The sequence below is a fragment of the Oryctolagus cuniculus genome, chromosome 20 (genome assembly GCF_051225735.1).
Source record: "Oryctolagus cuniculus isolate XC-2025 breed Fujian yellow rabbit chromosome 20, ASM5122573v1, whole genome shotgun sequence".
In the NCBI taxonomy this organism is placed as follows: domain Eukaryota; kingdom Metazoa; phylum Chordata; class Mammalia; order Lagomorpha; family Leporidae; genus Oryctolagus; species Oryctolagus cuniculus.
The window spans coordinates 27,433,027-27,449,761 of NC_142886.1; the positions used below are offsets into that span (position 1 = coordinate 27,433,027).

At 59.7% G+C, this 16,735-nt stretch overlaps 1 protein-coding gene across 3 annotated transcripts; it reads right to left on the reverse strand.

The window, feature by feature from the left end:
* On the reverse strand, positions 1-10,472 carry ZDHHC22 (zDHHC palmitoyltransferase 22). 3 transcript variants are annotated; one of them, XM_089322423.1, is made up of 4 exons: positions 10,098-10,472; positions 8,925-9,545; positions 6,777-7,316; positions 1-2,285 (listed from the first exon to the last, which is right to left on the reverse strand). In XM_089322423.1, the coding sequence occupies exons 3-4, from the start codon at positions 7,300-7,302 to the stop codon at positions 2,020-2,022; spliced, it is 792 nt and encodes a 263-aa protein (XP_089178549.1). In that variant the 5' UTR covers positions 7,303-7,316; positions 8,925-9,545; positions 10,098-10,472; the 3' UTR covers positions 1-2,019. The 3 variants fall into 3 exon arrangements, with proteins under 3 accessions (XP_089178549.1, XP_008270217.1, XP_089178550.1); XM_008271995.5 differs by lacking the exon at positions 10,098-10,472 and having other exon boundaries at positions 8,925-9,564; XM_089322424.1 differs by lacking the exons at positions 8,925-9,545; positions 10,098-10,472 and adding an exon at positions 7,940-8,562.
* Between the last annotated feature and the right edge of the window lie 6,263 nt (positions 10,473-16,735).

The following is a 16,735-nucleotide window of genomic DNA, read 5'->3' on the forward strand; positions in this document are numbered from 1 at the left end:
CTCCCCTTTGCCCCACCCTGGGGTGCCAGGCTGTTCTGCCTTCCAAGCTTGAGCTCTGGGCTCAGGAGAGAGCCGAGGCCTGAACTGCTCAAGCCATCCCCCTCCCTCCCACTCCGCCCACTCCCACACTGGGAATGAGATGTCCCCGGCGTCTCCTCCATCGAGGCAGCCTGGGCTCCCCTTCAGCCAGCTCTGCCACATTCTTCTCCTCTAAGTGGCCCACGCTGTGGACCATCGAGATGGCAGAGCGGCCACTTCTGGGGATTTCTCTGTCCTGCTCGCCACTGTACTGTCAGTGCCTGGAAGAGACTTGGCACACAGCTGGTGCTTAATAAATGCATGTAGGGTGAGTGAATGAATGTGGGAGGGAGAAGCATGAGCAGGTCAGGCCATTACTTCCTGGCCCCTCTAGGGGACATGAAGACAGGACCAGGGTAGGGTTCCCCAAGCTCTGTTCAAGAACTCAGGGCAGTGTGCACTAACCACTGGGGATCACTGTGCCATGGGCTGGACACTACAGGGCATAGGCTTCAGCCCTGCTTCCTGCATGGAAGTCAGAAGGGATTGGCTTGAGGCCCATTCAGGAGGGGACTCTTGTGCTGTCCCTACTCCCTCATATGCCCCAGGGGTCTGGTCCTCTGGGTCCCAGAACAGAGAGCAGTGCCCCCATGCAGGGGTGGTCTGGCAATTGTACCCTTATGTTCTAGTTATCCCCATCCCCCCACTGTCGCTCCCTCAACCTCACCCCTCAGGGCTAAACGTGAGCTTCCAGCCTTTCTCTCCCCTCCCGACCCTGCACTGCTGCATCTCCCCATCCTCACAGAGCAGCCCCCTCCACCAGGCAGCCCTCTCCTCAATGGCTGGATCAGGTCCTGGAACTTTGCCTTGTGATTTCCAGCTCCTCCCATGCCTGCTCTGCCTGCCATGAAGCAGATAACTACTGGTCATCTCTGCAGGTCTTGCCTCTGGGCCCAGCAGGTGCAAAGAGGAGACCAGAATCTCAGGGTGGAGAGGGATCTCTAAGCTGCTCTAGAACAACCCCGGGCAGAAGTCCCTCCCACTGCACGCCTGGCAGAAGGCCACCGGAAGACCATGCTGGAATACCCCAGAGCTGGTGCACTCACTACCTCCCCAGGTAGCCATCCAATGTTGAACAGCTTCAGCAGCTAGAATGTCCTTTTCTGTAGGACATAAATGAGCCACCAGCCCTCCTGCCTCCCCCTACCCTAAACATTCTTCCTCTGTATTCATACAATGCTGCTTACGATCAGTCCACTCTCTCCTCCACCCCAAACACAGGCCTCCTTCATTTCTCAGCATCTCCCCTCTCCTTCTCCCTTCTTCCTTGCCTCTTAGCATCTGGCAGAAGCCCTGAGGCTGGAGACTGAAGAGTGGGAATGCCAGAGAGAGGAAGCTTCTGGGGCAGGGTGGACAGGGAGCTGCAGCTGGCGATGCCCACAGAAGCTGACTCCCACAGAAGGAGCCTTGACGCTTGTGAGACAGACAGCAAGCTACCAAACTCTTTCCCTCTCTGCTATCCACAATCCCACAGAGGGGTAAGGACCCCCCACTCACCCCTTCCCCACTTTCCTGGCTACTGGCAGAGCTGGCTGGGCTGCCTCACACACATGGTAACTTAACATTTCCTGGCCTCCACGTTCTGGGAGCCTCACGCCAGCAGCAGGATTCCACTCCCCACCCCACCATGGGTGCTGAGAAGAGGGGCTCTGGCACACGGTGGGGTGGATGACCAGGCAGTGGGGAAAACAGGGGTCCCAAGAATGAGACACAAAAGTAGAGACATCCTAAGAGTGAGCAGCCATTGGCAGATTTGTGAGTACCCCAGCAACGCCTGGGTGGCCATTATTCTTTTTTGTCACAACCCACCAGCCAACTGCTCTCCATGGGTGTTATTAGGACTTGACCGGCCCCAGGTTGTAGTGGGTCATGGGTGGAGACAAGGATCTTACGTTCAGGAGGAGTGGGGACACACAGAGAGGCAAGTGATGGGAGTGCCTGCTACTTGTCCCATTGCTTAGAGCTCTCACTTCCAACATTGAACATGGGGACCAGGAGGCCTAGCAGCCACCTCTTTCCAAAGACCTCCTGTAAGTTCTTGCGCCAGGGCCGCGCCCTCACTGCCACCCCCTTCCGCAGCTGGTGGCGGGTCTGCCCTCGGAGGATCAACAGCAGCTGGTGGCAGCAGAAGCCGGCGCAGGCCAGGCCGATGGCAAACCAGAGGTAGAGCATGAGGATGACGAACATTTCAGAACCGAGGACAGCTCCTGCGGGTGGGGGGAGGGGAGCCGTCAGAGCCACTCTGCACCCAGGCCACGTACAGAACCGCCATCCAGCCAGGCGCCTTCCGCTGGGAGGGATGGAGATTAATGAGACTGAAGCCACATTTTGTAGCAATCTCAGCGTTTGCAGAAGGTGAGGAAGGAGGAAACAGTTGTCCTAACTTTTTCTTAGGGCTGATGACTCCTGGGACGAGAAAGGAGCCCTGGTGATGTGGGAAGAGAAGGGGATCCAGCTTGAACTTGGCGAGGAAAGCCTCAGATCCTGGGAGATGGCACCCAGATGCTTAGAGGAGACCCTCTCCCTGCCTTCTCTTTCCGGGCTGGAGGCAAGGAAAGGGGTTGTTCTCAGAAGGACAGGGGAAGAAGCTAAGGACCCTCAAGACAGAGGTGGCACAAAGGCAGCTGTCTAGACAGCAACGCCTCCTTCCTGCCAGGCTAGGAGCTCTGGCTGGGAGGACGCAGGAGAGTGACAACGTGATGGAGCACGGGACCTAGTTATCAGGAGGAATAAGTCACGAGCTCAAGCTCAAGGGCAGCCCAGAGCACCGACAGAGAGAATAATTCAGCCATCAATGTTAGCAAGAGGACAGCGTGGCCACCGGAACAATCAGCCAGAGCTGTCCTGCCACTCAGAGCTTGCTAAGGCTGGGAGAGGCCCTCAGGTCATTGGTTCAGCCCCCTGCTGTGGGGCAGGACCTCCCCTCAAACCCTCTTAACCAAGCGCTCCCCATTCCTAGTTTTAAACATCCACTGAGTCAGGGATTTTGTGTTCTGCCTCAGATCTTGGGTGGTCGGTCCATTCTAGGTTTGATCCCCAGTTATGTGAACTTGCACAGGTTTCTTAAGCTCTCTGAGCTACACGCATTTGCTCATCTGTAAAATGGGTATAACAATAGAGATGATTAACCTGGACTTCATAGGGTTGCAAGATGCAAGGAAATGAGGCGTGAGATGGCCGCATTCTGGTTCACGCTCAGTGTGTCACTCCCCAAGGGCCATTTTACAGACAAGGAGACGACATTTATAAAGGGTGCAAGTTTAACTCCTAAGACCCCAAGCTTTCCAGGGCTTGCTGTCTGCCTGAGCTGCAACTTTGGCAACTGTGGTACAAACACCCATCAGCCAGGACAGCGGGTCCCGCAAGTCCAGGAGAGACTGCAGACGCCTCCCTTAGCCTTTCACTGCCTGCATGGTACCCACCCCACCTCCACCAGGGACCCACCCTATCCTATTCTCTGTCCCCAGCCACCATGAGCCTTAGCCCACCTCCTCCTGGGTCCCCCTGGCCTCCAATTTCCAGCCCCTTGAGGGAGGAGTGGACTCAGTGGCCAGCGAGGGCGTGGATCGCACCAGCAGCCTCCTCTCACCCTCACCCCTAGGAGCTTTGGTAACAGGTTTTTCTTTGCAAAATGGGAGAAATACAGGTCCCGCTGCCAGGGGATTGGAAGCTCGCTGCCCCAGCTGGCTTTTAGAGCAGCCCCTCCATGGGCCCGGGGCGGCAGTGGGACAGGCCTTGCATTGGGCTCTGCCATCCCCTGACCCACTTCTTCCCTGTCAGCACACATTAACTTGGGCAGCCGCCTGCAGGCGGGAGGATCCTGGGGCCGCGGTGCCCTGTGGGCTCAGGCAGTGCTGATAGGCAACGGCGGCCCATCAGAGCTGTCAGGCCCAGGCCTGCCTTGCAACTCAGCCCCAGGGACGAGCCTGGGCTGATGGAAGCTGATTCCCGCAGACTTCTTTCTGGCGCTACATCAAAGCATTGAAGAAAAGACATTGTGGCCTTTTCCTGGCCCCCTGCAGCAGCTCCAAAGGGCTATTCTGGGACCTGCTCTCTCTCCCAGTGTTTGAAGTTACCTAGCCTGGTTGCTTCAGCTCCACTTAACTGTTTCGTAAAATAGTTATGCTCCTCTTAGAATACTGTAGAATTTTCCTAAGGGGCCTGGAAGGTCATAGCACACACAGTCCCCTGCCCCCGCCTCCCACCAAGCAGCAGTGACATGCTAGACAGATGGTCACCCAGCATCTTCGTTCACACATCCAAGGACAAGGAGCTCTCCTCCTCCTGACATGGGTCCTCCCTCAAGAAGCAGCTTCTGAGAGGCAGTCCCGGGAGGCAGTGTGGAGTAGCAGAAAGGGCATGCGCCCAGGTTGGGATGCTACCATCGGGGTGGCTCTGAAGCAGCTCCATCCTGCTATGCCTCCCGATCCTGAGCCTTAAAAATGGAGGTGGTGACACCTGCACTGCAGATTGGCCTTAAGGACTGGATGGAATGAGACACACATGGCAGGTGGCCTGTACAGTGCGAGTCCCCTTTGCCTCCTGGACTTCCTGGTGGCACCTCCTTCACTGGTCCACCTCTCCAAATGCCACGGCACCTGTCACATGGCGTCACCTCCATATCCCAGGTAATAGTGAGGTTCAGAGAAGTGACAAAACCTGCAGGACCTGCACCAGTGCCACAAAGCCAGGAGAAAGGACAACTTCCAAAACCTAACTGGCCAGGCTCTCCCTCTGCAGCACCAGCCAAGCGCCTCTGATCAGCAGCCATCTGCCAGCAGAAGACCCTCTCGGGACCCCCACTCACTACCAGCCCATGCCCTGGTGGCAGATCTGACTCGGGCGTCAGTCCCAGAGCTGGGGGGACAACTCAAGCCCTATTAAACAGCTTGTGCCTGCTTGCGCTCCCCTGGCCTCCTGGGCAGACGAGACAGGGTGTGCTCTCATCCACTCAGACTGCCAGTGAGGGAAGAAGCGATGGAGAGGAGAAAGTCGAGCAGGTGGGGTGTAGCTGGCGGGGGACGTGCTGGCAGGGGGAGCAACGAGCAGTTGGCAGAAAAGGAAGATGAGAGGAAGAGTTGGAGACGGGAAGTCTTGGCCTCCTTCTCCTGGTGGATGTGGTGAGGAGGTGAAAGCTAGGGGGACCCATCCTTATGCCAGAACAGGGGGCTGGGCTCCACGCTGGCCCAACTGCCCCCGTTCCCCCATCAGATGAAAACAGGAGGCCCTTCCTTCCTCCCGATCCCACAGTCTGGCACATATGGACAGGCCTCGAGCCCAGACTCCCCTCAGATCAAACCATCTCAACCTCCTCCTCTGGAGCCCTCACTTCCACGGCTGGTGAAATCGCTTAGAACAGAAAGTGTGCCCAGGCCTCTGGCTCGCATCCCTCCACCTGCCTGTGCTCACACCTCACCCCCAGCCCTCCCACCTACCCTCCCCCGGCCTGCTTATTTTGGTCCCAGCTGCCTCTGGTGCCAGCACCAGAATCCAGAAGGCCTGGAAGCTCTGGGTTCTGGGCCCAGCTCAGCCACCAGCCTGGCAGGCAACCCTCAGAGTGAGATTCTGTGTCCCCACTGCCAAATGGCACGATCACTCTGTGCCTGGGATGGACCAGGCTACAGCCACATGCTAGACCCCAGTGGTGGCTTCCCACACAGTGGGGCAGAATTCTCACCCGTGCCCAGCCCCAGCACATCAGGGCAGTCCTGGGCTCCCCCACGGAAGTAGCTGCATCCTGTCCGTCCCTGGAAGGTCACCAAGTGAGGGACCATACTCCAGTCCCTATGGCCTAAGGACGTGGCAAGCAGGCCTGTGGGAGCAAGATCCTGGGCGAGTCACTGAATCCCGCCTGACAATGCAGGGCACACACATGTGGGCACATGCTACCAGTCAGGGCCAAGTCGGTCAGAGTCCAGGCCAGGGGGAGATGGAGTGGGAGGAAGGACAGAGGGCTGAATCTGCAGGTACAGTGGCAAGAACTGCCACCTAGTGCCAGGTAGTGGGGCATGCTGTTCACAGTACAGGTTCCACCAGGGTGCCCAGCTGGACACCAGTTTGAGAACCCACACGCCTGGCTCCTGCAGGTGCCAAAGCCTCCCAAGAGAGGGCGCTCCCACAGCGGACCCAGGCTCTGTACTGAGAAGGTGGAGCCCCGACCCCCAGGGGCAACCCGAACCACAGGGCCTCTTGGTCTGAGCCACCCACAGGCTCAGGAACAGCCAGGTGTGGTCAAACAAAGTGGACAGGGACTGCGGCTGAGCCTCCTGCTGGGGCTGGGCCAGGCCAAGTGCAACCTGGCTGCCTGGTGGTTGGCAAAACTTCTGGAGGGAAAAGTCTTTGGGGTGGGGGGAATGTGTGAGCTGCACTGGGTCCTGGCAGAGGAAGGCACAGCCTGGGTGTACCTCCCAAGGCCACATGGAGGGACGTGCCTGGCACAGGGCAGGATCATGGTGGGTGAGGAGGGGTGTGGGGGGAGGGGGGTCTTAGTTGCCACATACAGGGGGCCCACTTCACTGAATTTCTATTAGTCTAAGTATGTCTCATGCCGTACTGGGGACGTACGAAAACACTGCTTATCTCAAATTTTAACTTAGCTGGGCCTCCTGTATTTTTGTTCACCCATCTGACAATCTTCGAGCTTGGGGTGGGGTAAGGGTGCCTTGCGTAGGGCCCCACCTCCTGCCAAGGGCACTCACCCGCGAAGAACTGGCTGATGGCCGTGGGCAGGAGCGTGAGGAAGGCCAGGGGGTGGGCGAAGGAGACGGAAAGGACGGCCGAGATGTAGGCCACGCCGGCCACCATGGAGTAGAGGCAGGCGAGGGAGGTGTAGAGGCAGAACAGGACGAAGTTGCGCATGTTCCGGCCGCCGATACAGTTGCCCGTGAAGAAGCAGTGATGGTCGTGTCTCAGCGTGACGCGGGCACACACCCGGCAGAAGTGGGTGCTGGGCGGGGGGCACGGGGCCCTCCTGGCCGGGGTGCCCTGGCAGGCGCCCAGGTCGTCCGGGGAGTTCTGGATGACCAGGACGTAGTTGCCCAGGGCGTTAGCAGAGAGGAAGAGGAAGAGCGCCCCGTGGAGCAGGGCGGGCGGGAAGAGTGGGGCGGCCGCGGGGTCCTCCCGCATGCTGGGCAGAAAGAGGAAGAGCTGCAGCGCGAAGGTCACCAGGGAGAGGCACAGGAAGTAGGCGGGGGCCACCACGTTGAGCAGCCGCAGGGCCAGCATCCTTGCTTACATTCCTGCGGGGCGGGGGCGAGAGGAAGGCCAACTTACCGCGGGGCCCAGGGGGCGCCCTTGCGCGCTGCTCCCGCGAGCGAACCCCGGCCCCCGGACACCCTCTCCCCACTGCCAGCACCTGGGGCCTTGCAGGCGAGAGGCCCTGCGGGCTCTGGTGTCCCAGGCCCTAACTGGGAGGGTGGGGCCCCCCTTGGGTTTTAGGGAGGGACTTGTTCATGGTCTGTAGGGGCGGCAGGAGCTGGGGAATAGAGCAGCGCCTCTCTCTGGCAGGCAAAGGGTTGGGGGTCTCAAGCAAGGGGCGGGCTCCTCACTAGCTGACTTACTGCAAGTCCTGCTCCGCCTCCCCTTTCTTGCACCTCGCACCCCCACCCATCATGATGGGCCGGAGACAGGGATGGCGCCTGGCACCAAGCTCTCTGGGGGTTCTGTAGGGGGCAGCGGGCGTGGGGGGTGCATGCATGCAGTCCAATGCGCCTGGAGTCTGTGTTAGTGTTTGTCTATCTGTGTGCACTCACACGTAGCCACTGCCACCTGGCTTTTTTTTTTTTTTTTTTAAATCGATTAAACCATCGGTATGCTCACGAGCTCGCTCTGGCTCTCTGTGAGGTGGGCACATCAGGAATACCTGTGTCTGCGGATCCTGCTCAGTCCGTGTCTCCCACGCCGGCTGCCCCGGCTGTTTCTTTGCCAGGAGCGTTGATATAGGAAGTGAGGAAATTAAGATTTCCCCCTCCAGCGCCCTGCTCCCTCTCTCCTGGTGGGAGAAACCCAAGCCAACCCCAGGGCGCCCAAGCCCTTTCAAGGCCAACGAGCCCACCAGGGGGCAAGAGCCGATACCCGCCAGCCTTCCCTGCGGTGGGCCCGCCACTGGGCACAGCCCCCACATCCCAGGTTCAGGCCAGTCTGGGATGGTACCAGGAAATGAAATTCCGAGGGCCAAAGAGAACTTTTCCGGGGGCCAAGGAATCAGCCAGGCGGAGGCGCAAGAAAAGTTCTGCACCCAGAATGGGCGGGTGCCACCGGGCCCCAGTCTAGGCTGTCCCATTAGACCAGGCGATTGGTCACCTTGGGATCCCCTTGGCAAGTGCCAGTGGCCCCGTGGCCCGCGGCCGCCTTGGGGAGCGCAGGCCTCTGTGCGCCGCTGGGGCGCAGCGCAGAGCACGCCCGAGGGTGGTCGCTGGGGCTCGGATCGGATCCGCCCCGGGGCCGTGCGCTCCCCAGCTGCGGCGGCGCTGCCCACCGCAGGGAGCCCTCGGTCCGGGGCTCCGGCGAAGCAAGTGTCTTCCCCGCGCCAGTCGCCAGGGGGGCGCGGGAGCAGCCTCCAGATGCGCCGCGGCGCCGCGAAGGCGAAGGACAGGGGCTGCGAGAGTGAGGGGCGCTCGGCGGCGCCCGCAGCCCGGGCCCTGCGCGGGAGCCGGAACCGGGGAGGCCGCCTGAAAGGCTGCGGGCCCGGGGGAGCTGTCCGTTCAGCACCGGCTCCCGTCTCGCCCGCCCAGGAGCGCGGCACAGCGGAGGCAGGCGGCTCAAACGGCCGCCGGCGCCTCGGCCAGGGGTTCCCGGGCCCGCCGCGCCCGCCGCACCGCTGCAGAGGGGTGGGGAAATGAACTCACCGCGCTCCGGTCGCCGACAAGGGGAGCCTCGGACGCCGGCTCGCGCCCTCCCCGAGGCTGGAAAGTTGTGGGCTCGGCCCGGCAGCCTCGAAGCCTCCTCACGCTTCGTTTCGGGCACTGGGCAGGTAGCGGGGGTGTGGGGAGGAGGGAGCGGGCAGCCGCCGTCCTCCCACTTGGGCGCCAGCGAATGGGGGCCAGGAGGCGGCGGGGACGGCAGCCGGCACCCCCCAGCCCCGCCGCCCCTCCCTCCGCTCCCGGGGGCGGCGCTCTGGCCACCGTCTCAGCATCGTGGACGCGCTCCCCCCACCCACCCTCCTCGCTCGACTCCCCTGAGCGGCCTGGGGCGCCCCGCCTGACTTCAGCCGCCGGCTCCAACAGGGAGCTCGGGATTCAGGCTGATGTGGCGGCTCCAGCCACCACCTTGCGCTTGCCTCTTTGCCATGTCCGTGAGGGCTCCCTGCTCTCCACTCAGGCCGAGGAATCCTGGGGCCTGAGCGTTCTGCTGGCCAGGGGTTGCCGGCGTGAAGACCAGCGCCCTCTCGGAAGAGCTGCACAGAGAGAGGCTGGAAGCCTGGGTTGGACTATCCACCATTCACTCCCGGGAGATTCCAGCATCCTTCGCTGTAGAAGAGACACGGAGCGTTGCACGGCAGTAGATGTGGAGCCCTGCACAGGGCCTGCCTAGGGTCAGCGCCTTTGAGTGTTAGATCACAATGATTGGCACTGGTTCCAGGCTCTGGCTAAATAGTAGGCATTGGGGTAAGCCTTGGGAAGCCTGTGAAGCCCCATTCGAGGAATGTGGAGACCGAGGCTCGGAGAGGCCAAGTTGTCTGCCCAGAGTTATCGGGCGCGGAAGTGGCAGACCCTGGAGCTGACCTTGACCATGGCACTAACGCTCCTGCTCTCAGCCTCTGCACAGCCTATGGCAGCACTCGGGCAGGGGCCCCTCAGGTGTGGGAGAAGGGACAACAGAGGGGGTGACCCAGACATGGAACGGGAGACTGGAGCTTCTGCTTGGAGCCCCAACCCCACCTCCCTGCTCCTCTTCCCCTCCCCTTCCAGTACCCCCACTGCTCTGAGCGAGAGTGGTGACACCAGTGTGTCAGATGCGGGGCAGGGAAACGGGGGGGGGGGGTCCAAGCACTGCAGGAGTGCAGGTGCCCCTCTCCTTACCTTCTTGGCCCGCTCCACTCCTCTGGGTGAAGGCAAAGCCTAATAAATAAATAACCACGTAGAGCTGTCTCCACCGGTTGATGGAAACAAGAGCAATCCCTTGAAATGAGGGCCATGTACTTATCGGCTCAGCCTCTATTTTTGAAAGAACAGTCACTGTTTTCTCTGCATTTTACCAGCAGACATCAACATAGAAGAGGGAGCCAAGAAACCTTTCTGTGTTCTGGACAGATCTTACATGGAAGGGTGCTGTGCTAGGTGATGGCTTCTGCACCTCTGGGAGCCCTCCCTGCAAGTTCCAGCAGACCCAGACAGACGCAGGGAAGCACACATGGCCCCTTTCTCTTTGGAGGAGCTGTGTGTCACAGCCATGGCTGCCTGGCCTCGTCACGAGCGCTGCCTGCCTCTCACGCTGGCTTGCCGGGGAGGCAGCCTGGAGGGCTCGGTTTTCGCCATATTGATTGAAGATCTCCATTCCCTAAATACCTTGGGAGTCGGGTGGTATTTCTAATTTTATTTTGCATATGGGAGTGTGGTGGGAAGGTGTGTGTCTGTGTGCGTGTGTTTGAGAGAGAGAGAGAAAGGAGGGGGAGGGAGAGAAGCTGAGTGGATGTGGGAGACGGTAGAGGGGGAAGGGCGTCGTCAGGCAGGAGAGAGAAGATCCAGCCGTGCAAACACAAATGGACAAAGGCCCATTATTTACTCAGAAATACAGCCGCTCAACGGAAGGGCAGCCAAGCTTTGGAGCTCCAGCGAAGGGTTCCTCGGCACCCCCTTCCCCGGGGAACCAAATGTTGTCTTGTTTTTTCTGGAACGGATGCTTATCCTTGACAAGATCAGCAAGGCGGTCAGGTTGAACATTTCGCTTTGATCTTGGCCCCGCCAGCATTTAGAAGACTAAGGACGAACCCTTCATTTTGCCACCTGTGTGAGCTCGGGGAGGCCGCTGCACCTTATCCACGGCATGGGAAGCGCGAGGTTCCTTTGTGGTGGCGGGGAGGAGTTGGGAGAGTGTGCCTGAAATTCCAGAGCGTGGGCCGTGGGAGCACCTCCTGTCTCCCGCCTCTCTTCAGCGCACGCATCTTTTTTTTTCTTTTTTAAAGATTTTATTTATTTATTTGAGAGGTAGAGTTACAGACAGAGAGAAAGAGACAGAGAGAGGTCTTCTGTCCACTGGTTTACTCCCCTAATGGCTGAAACTGCCGGAGCTGCACCTATCCGAAGCCAGGAGCCAGGAGCTTCTTCTGGGTCTCCCACGTGGCTGCAGGGGCGCACAGACTTGGGCCATCTTCTACTGCTTTCCCAGGCCATAGCAGAGAGCTGGATCGGAAGTGGAGCATCCGGGACTCAAACCGGTGCCCACATGGGATGCCGGCACTGCAACCAGCAGCTTTATCCACTATGCCACAGTGCTTTGTCCACAGAACCCACTTCCCTTTTCAGCAAAAATGAGAAATTGGGCCATCGTTGTGGCACAGCAGGTTTAACTGCCACTTGCAATGCCAGTATCCTATATTGGAACACTTGTTTGACAGGTCCAGGATGCTCCACTTGCGGTCCAGCTCCCTGCTAATGCACCTGGGAAGGAGGCAGCAGATGGCCCAAGTGCTTGGGCCCCTGCCACCCCTGTGGGAGACCTGAATGGAGTTCCAGGCTCCTGGCTTCCAAACCTGGCCCAGACCTGGCCGTGTGGCCATTTGAGGAGTGAACCAGAGGATGGAAGATCTTTTTTCCCTCTCTCTGACACTCGATTTCTTTCTCTTTTTTTTTTGAGATTTATTTATTTATCTGAAAGTCAGAGTTACACAGAGAGAAGAAGAGGCAGAGAGAGAGAGAGAGAGAGGTCTTCTATCCACTGGTTCACCTCCCAGATGGCCACAACGGCCACAGCTACGCCGATCCAAAGCTAGGAGCTTCTTCCGGGTCTCCCATGAAGGTGTAGGGGCCCAAGCACTTGGGCCATCTTCCACTGCTTTCCCAGGCCATAGCAGAGAGCTGGATCAGAGGAGGAGAAGCTGGGACTTGAACCTGCGCCCATATGGGATGCCGGCACTGCAGGCGGCGGCTTCACCCCTATGCCACGGCACCAGACCCTGACACTCGATTTCAAAGAAATAAATATTTTTTTAAATGAGAACTGGTGGTCTATATTGGAAATATTCTGGGGTTTCTTCCATATCTGAACGTATGATTTCCCCAGAGTAGAGTTCATGAAAGTACCTTGATTGACAAACTGATGCTGGTTTCTCTCTGAAAGCAAAAGCTCTACTCAGAGATCTTCAGAAATGCCGTGGAGGACACATTTACCACTGACTCTCACCCGGACCAGAGTCCCGGGCTCCATAGACAGCGGCAGGAATCCCCTGCTGGGCAGCTCTCCACTGCCTTTGTCGCGTATTCTCAACGGTGAGCCGGGGCTGTGCCTGCAGCGGCCGCACGGGGGCAGCAACACAGACAAGCATCCCACTGCCTCGAGGGTTTGCCCCAGACTGGAGCCCTCTCTCCTGCGATCCGGCGGTGTTACCTGCGTGAAGGGGGCTCTTTCCCAGTCACCGCACCTCGCCTCCAAGGAAGGAGCTCCAGGAAGCTGGCGGCTTCTCCCTGGGACCAGGAACCCCTGCCCACGTCCGCAGGACGCTGCAACGCTGATGGAGGGGAGAAGCCGCGCTGCTCCTCTATGTCGGGCACCTCGGGGTGACGACAGGCTGGGGTCTCGGGGTGAAGTCAGGTGCGAGGAGACAGCCTCAGGTGGGACGTCTGTACCGTCGGCACCCAATCACCGTCGTGGTAACCACAGAGCACGCCCCCTCCCGTCCCTGCCTGCCCAGACTTGGAAAACATCTCAGCGTCTTCTGCATCTTAGCCCGCTGAATACATGAAAATTGTGTTATCACCGATTTCCTCCTTGGAGGTGGTAATTTGCTTTGCCTACTCCATCTTCATTTCCACGGCGATTGCATTACTTGGATGTAATAAAGTGTACGGCAGCTTACAAAGCCAGGCCACAAAATTAAAATTTCATTCCGCCGAGTCTCTCCACGGCCCGGAGCTGTCTGGGGGAAGAATTATTCACCCCATTTTTCGTATGAGAAAACCGAGGTCGAGATTTGCTGCCTGCTCATTTGCAAGACTCGCCTGTGTGCCATTTAAAATGTGAGCTGGAGCCGGCACCGCGGCTCACTAGGCTAATCCTCCGCCTTGCGGCGGCGCCGGCACACCGGGTTCTAGTCCCGGTCGGGGCGCCGGATTCTGTCCCGGTTGCCCCTCTTCCAGGCCAGCTCTCTGCTGTGGCCCGGGAGTGCAGTGGAGGATGGCCCAAGTGCTTGGGCCCTGCCCCGCATGGGAGACCAGGAGAAGCACCTGGCTCCTGGCTTCGGATCAGCGCGGTGCGCCGGCCGCAGTGCACCAGCCGCGGCGGCCATTGGAGGGTGAACCAACGGCAAAGGAAGACCTTTCTCTCTGTCTCTCTCTCTGTCACTGTCCACTCTGCCTGTCAAAAAAAAAAAAAAAAAAAAAAAAGTGAGCTGGTACACAAAAGCCCCAGGGATGCTTAATTTTTCCAGCAGACATCACTCCCGCAGAGGAAGCAGCATATAACATACTCCCCCACCGGGGGTCCACCGGCGTGGCCTCCCTCTGTCTAAAGCTGCCCTGCTCTGTACCCCGCCTCCCCTCCTGTCTGCTTCATCCCCGGCAGCGCTGACCGGCGTCTGCTAGGGTGCAGGTTTGCCGGTGCCCTGCCTGCTTCTCCCCGCTAGGGCGCGCAGCTGAGCCCAGAGAGCAGGCTGTGGGCTGTCGATTCCACTGCTGTCTCCCTAGCGCCTCTCACGGTGTCTGGCGTGGCAGGTGCCGAGAGCAAGTGTAGCTGCCGTGATGAGTCCCAGCAGAGCAAAGGTGCGGGAGTGGCTGGGATGGGGGCAGAGCAGCAGGTCTTCAGGTCACCCTCAGGCCCACAGGCCACCCCAGCACGCTCCCCGCTGAGTGCCGGAAATCTCGGCTGGATCTGGAAGAAGCCCTTTTGGGGAGGGTTCAGGCCGTAGAAGAACAGTGCAAGCTTTTACCAAGGCGCCACGGTGTCCAGTCCCGGTGGGGGCTGCCAGGGTGCAGCCCGGATTAAGCGTCCCTGGAGTCTGGGAGCCTGGAGGAGGCCGAGGGCCAGGGCAAGGGGTGGTACAGGGAAGGGGGAGGGGAGGGAGGGGAGGCGGGGAGAGGGTGCCCCCACCTCCATCTGCCTCACCTCGGGCTGTGTCTTCATGATGGACGAGGCACAGGGCAGTTCAGCTGTCGCCGTGGAGAGCGCCGCGGTGCCAGGTGTCCAGGATGGGAGGGGAGGAGGCAGAAGGCTGACAGCTCAATTAGAGGAGGAAGGAGGGCAGGGAGGGGCCGCGGTGCCCTTGGCTCTTCGGAAGCCTCCTGGGAACGTGGCTGTAGTCACAGAGCAGCCAGCAGTGCAGCCAGCCCCCACCTCCCTGCCTTCCCTCCTCCCTCTACACCAGCGGAGCCGGCCCAGGGCCCAGGGAGGAGGCAGTGGACAAAGCGTGAGGTGTTGGTGTCTGCTCACCTGAGTTTGTGTGTTCTCCCGTTCACTTGCTGTGTGACGCGAGCAAGCTTCTTGGCCTCTCTGAGCCTCCGCTGCCTTCTCTGGCCGGTGGAGTTTGGCACGATGTCAGCGCAGCAGCACCAGCCGCAGTCCCCCAGCCCCTGTGACCCTGCCGGCCGCGTGGCCCTGGCTGCCTCTGCGGTGCTCCTGCTGGGTTACACATTGGGTGACCTGTTCAACGCCTCGTTCCAGCTGCCATGCTCTACCGCAAGCTTGGTTTCTGTGGCCTAGACCAGCACAGAACACAGCACAGGGGGCCCTCAATAAACATTTGAATCATTACAAGTAAACAATAAATTATACCTGGGGCCGACGCTGTGGCGTAGCAGGTAAGGCCACCGCCTGCAGTGCCGGCATCCCATAGAGGCGCCGGTTCGAGTCCTGGCTGCTCCACTTCCGATTCAGCTCTCTGCTATGGCCTGGGAAAGCAGTAGAAGATGGCCCAAGTCTGTGGGCCCCTGCACCTTCATGGGAGACACGGAAGAAGCTCCTGGCTCCTGGCTCCAGATTGGCACAGCTCTAGCCATTGCAGCCAAGCAGAGAGTGAACCAGTGATGGAAGACCTCTCTCTCTCTCTCTCTCTCTGCCTCTCAAAAAAAAAAAAAAAAATCTAAAAGTATAATAATAGATTATACCCAATACCCAGCCGTTACAAACAGGCTAGGGGGAGCAGTGGATAAGTTCGAGTCGATTCAACGCAATAAAGATTCCTAAGCGGGCGTCAGCCTAGCAGTTACAATGCTGGCTGGGGTCAGCGGGTCTCATAGCAGAGCGCCTGGGTTCCAGCCCCAGAGCCACTCTGATTCCCGTCTCCCGCTCACGCGCACCCTGGAACAAGAGTGCTTTCTCTTCTCTCTCCCTGCCAGTCACGTGGTGACCTGGATGGAGTTCTGGATCCCGAGCGTGGCCTGCCCCGCCCTGCCCCGGCTCGCGCTCGCTCGCTCTCTCTCTCCTCTCCTCCCTCTCTCGCTCTTGCTCTCACGCTCTCTGCCTCTCCAGGACACAGATCACGTACAGAAGACGCCCCTTTGCTGACACCTGCAATGTGCCAGGCCCACGGGTTATCCGGCCAGAGCCTCGCAGCCACCCTGCTCCTCCACGCTGGACCCCACGCACTTTATTGAGTGGAAACGGCGCAGAGATTGGCCAGGATCGCCCAGCTCGCGAGCAGCAAGCGTCAAACCCGGGCCCCCGATCCCGAAGCTCCGGGCTCGCAGGGCACGGCTGTGTCTCCCACACGCCGCCTGTGCTGCTACCGTGTGCTACCGTGTGCTACCGTGTGCTGCTGCTGGGCTCTCGCCCGTGGCATGAGTCGGCGGTGACAGCAGCCGCCCGGGGAAGCCGGCCATGAACGAACGCGCTGTCTTGGGTGCGTGGGGGAGGCAGAGGGGGAAGGAGGGACAGACAGGGCCGCGGAGAGCTCCCACCTGCTGGTTCACTCCGTGAGTGCCCGCGAGGGTCAGCGCCAGCACGAGGCCGGGACACAAGCCGGGAACTCAGTCCAGGTCTCCCACGGCGGGGGCGGGGACCCAACTGCTGGAGCCATGGTCGCTGCCTCTCGGGGTCCGCTTCCCTGAGAGCCCAGACTCAAACACCCGCACCCCACGTTCGAAGCCAGCAGCCTCTGCTGAGCTGAGCCCCCGGGCCCAGACGCGGGGAGGGGGACGGGAGGAGGGACAGGAGTCACCAAAGAGAGATCTAGAGGAGGGGATGGAAGTGGGGCCAGAGGGTCAAAGAAGGGTCAAAGGTCAGGGTGCAGAGGACACACAGAGGCCAGGTTTTGTGGTCAAATGACTTCTACTATGCAACCCGGAGCAAGCCAGCTCAGGGTCTGTGTCTGCTTCCTGATTTGTAAAGTGGTGATTTATGTTCCTGCCTCATGGGTGGTCCCACAGGCCAAACAGGACAGCATTTGTGAAGCTCTTAAACCACTGGCTGGCCTAGCAAGCACTACGTTATGGTCACTGGTTACGGTTAGAATCCAGGGTGCATGACATAAACCTCTAGAAAGCACCAGTTTAAACTCAAATGGAAGTTG

Coding starts and splice junctions, on each gene's coding strand:
- ZDHHC22 (XM_089322423.1), bottom strand. CDS start 7,302: ATGCTGGCCCTGCGGCTGCTCAACGTGGTGGCCCCCGCCTACTTCCTG. Junction 2,286..6,776: donor CATCAGCCAGTTCTTCGCGG/GTGAGTGCCCTT, acceptor CCCCACCCGCAG/GAGCTGTCCTCGGTTCTGAA.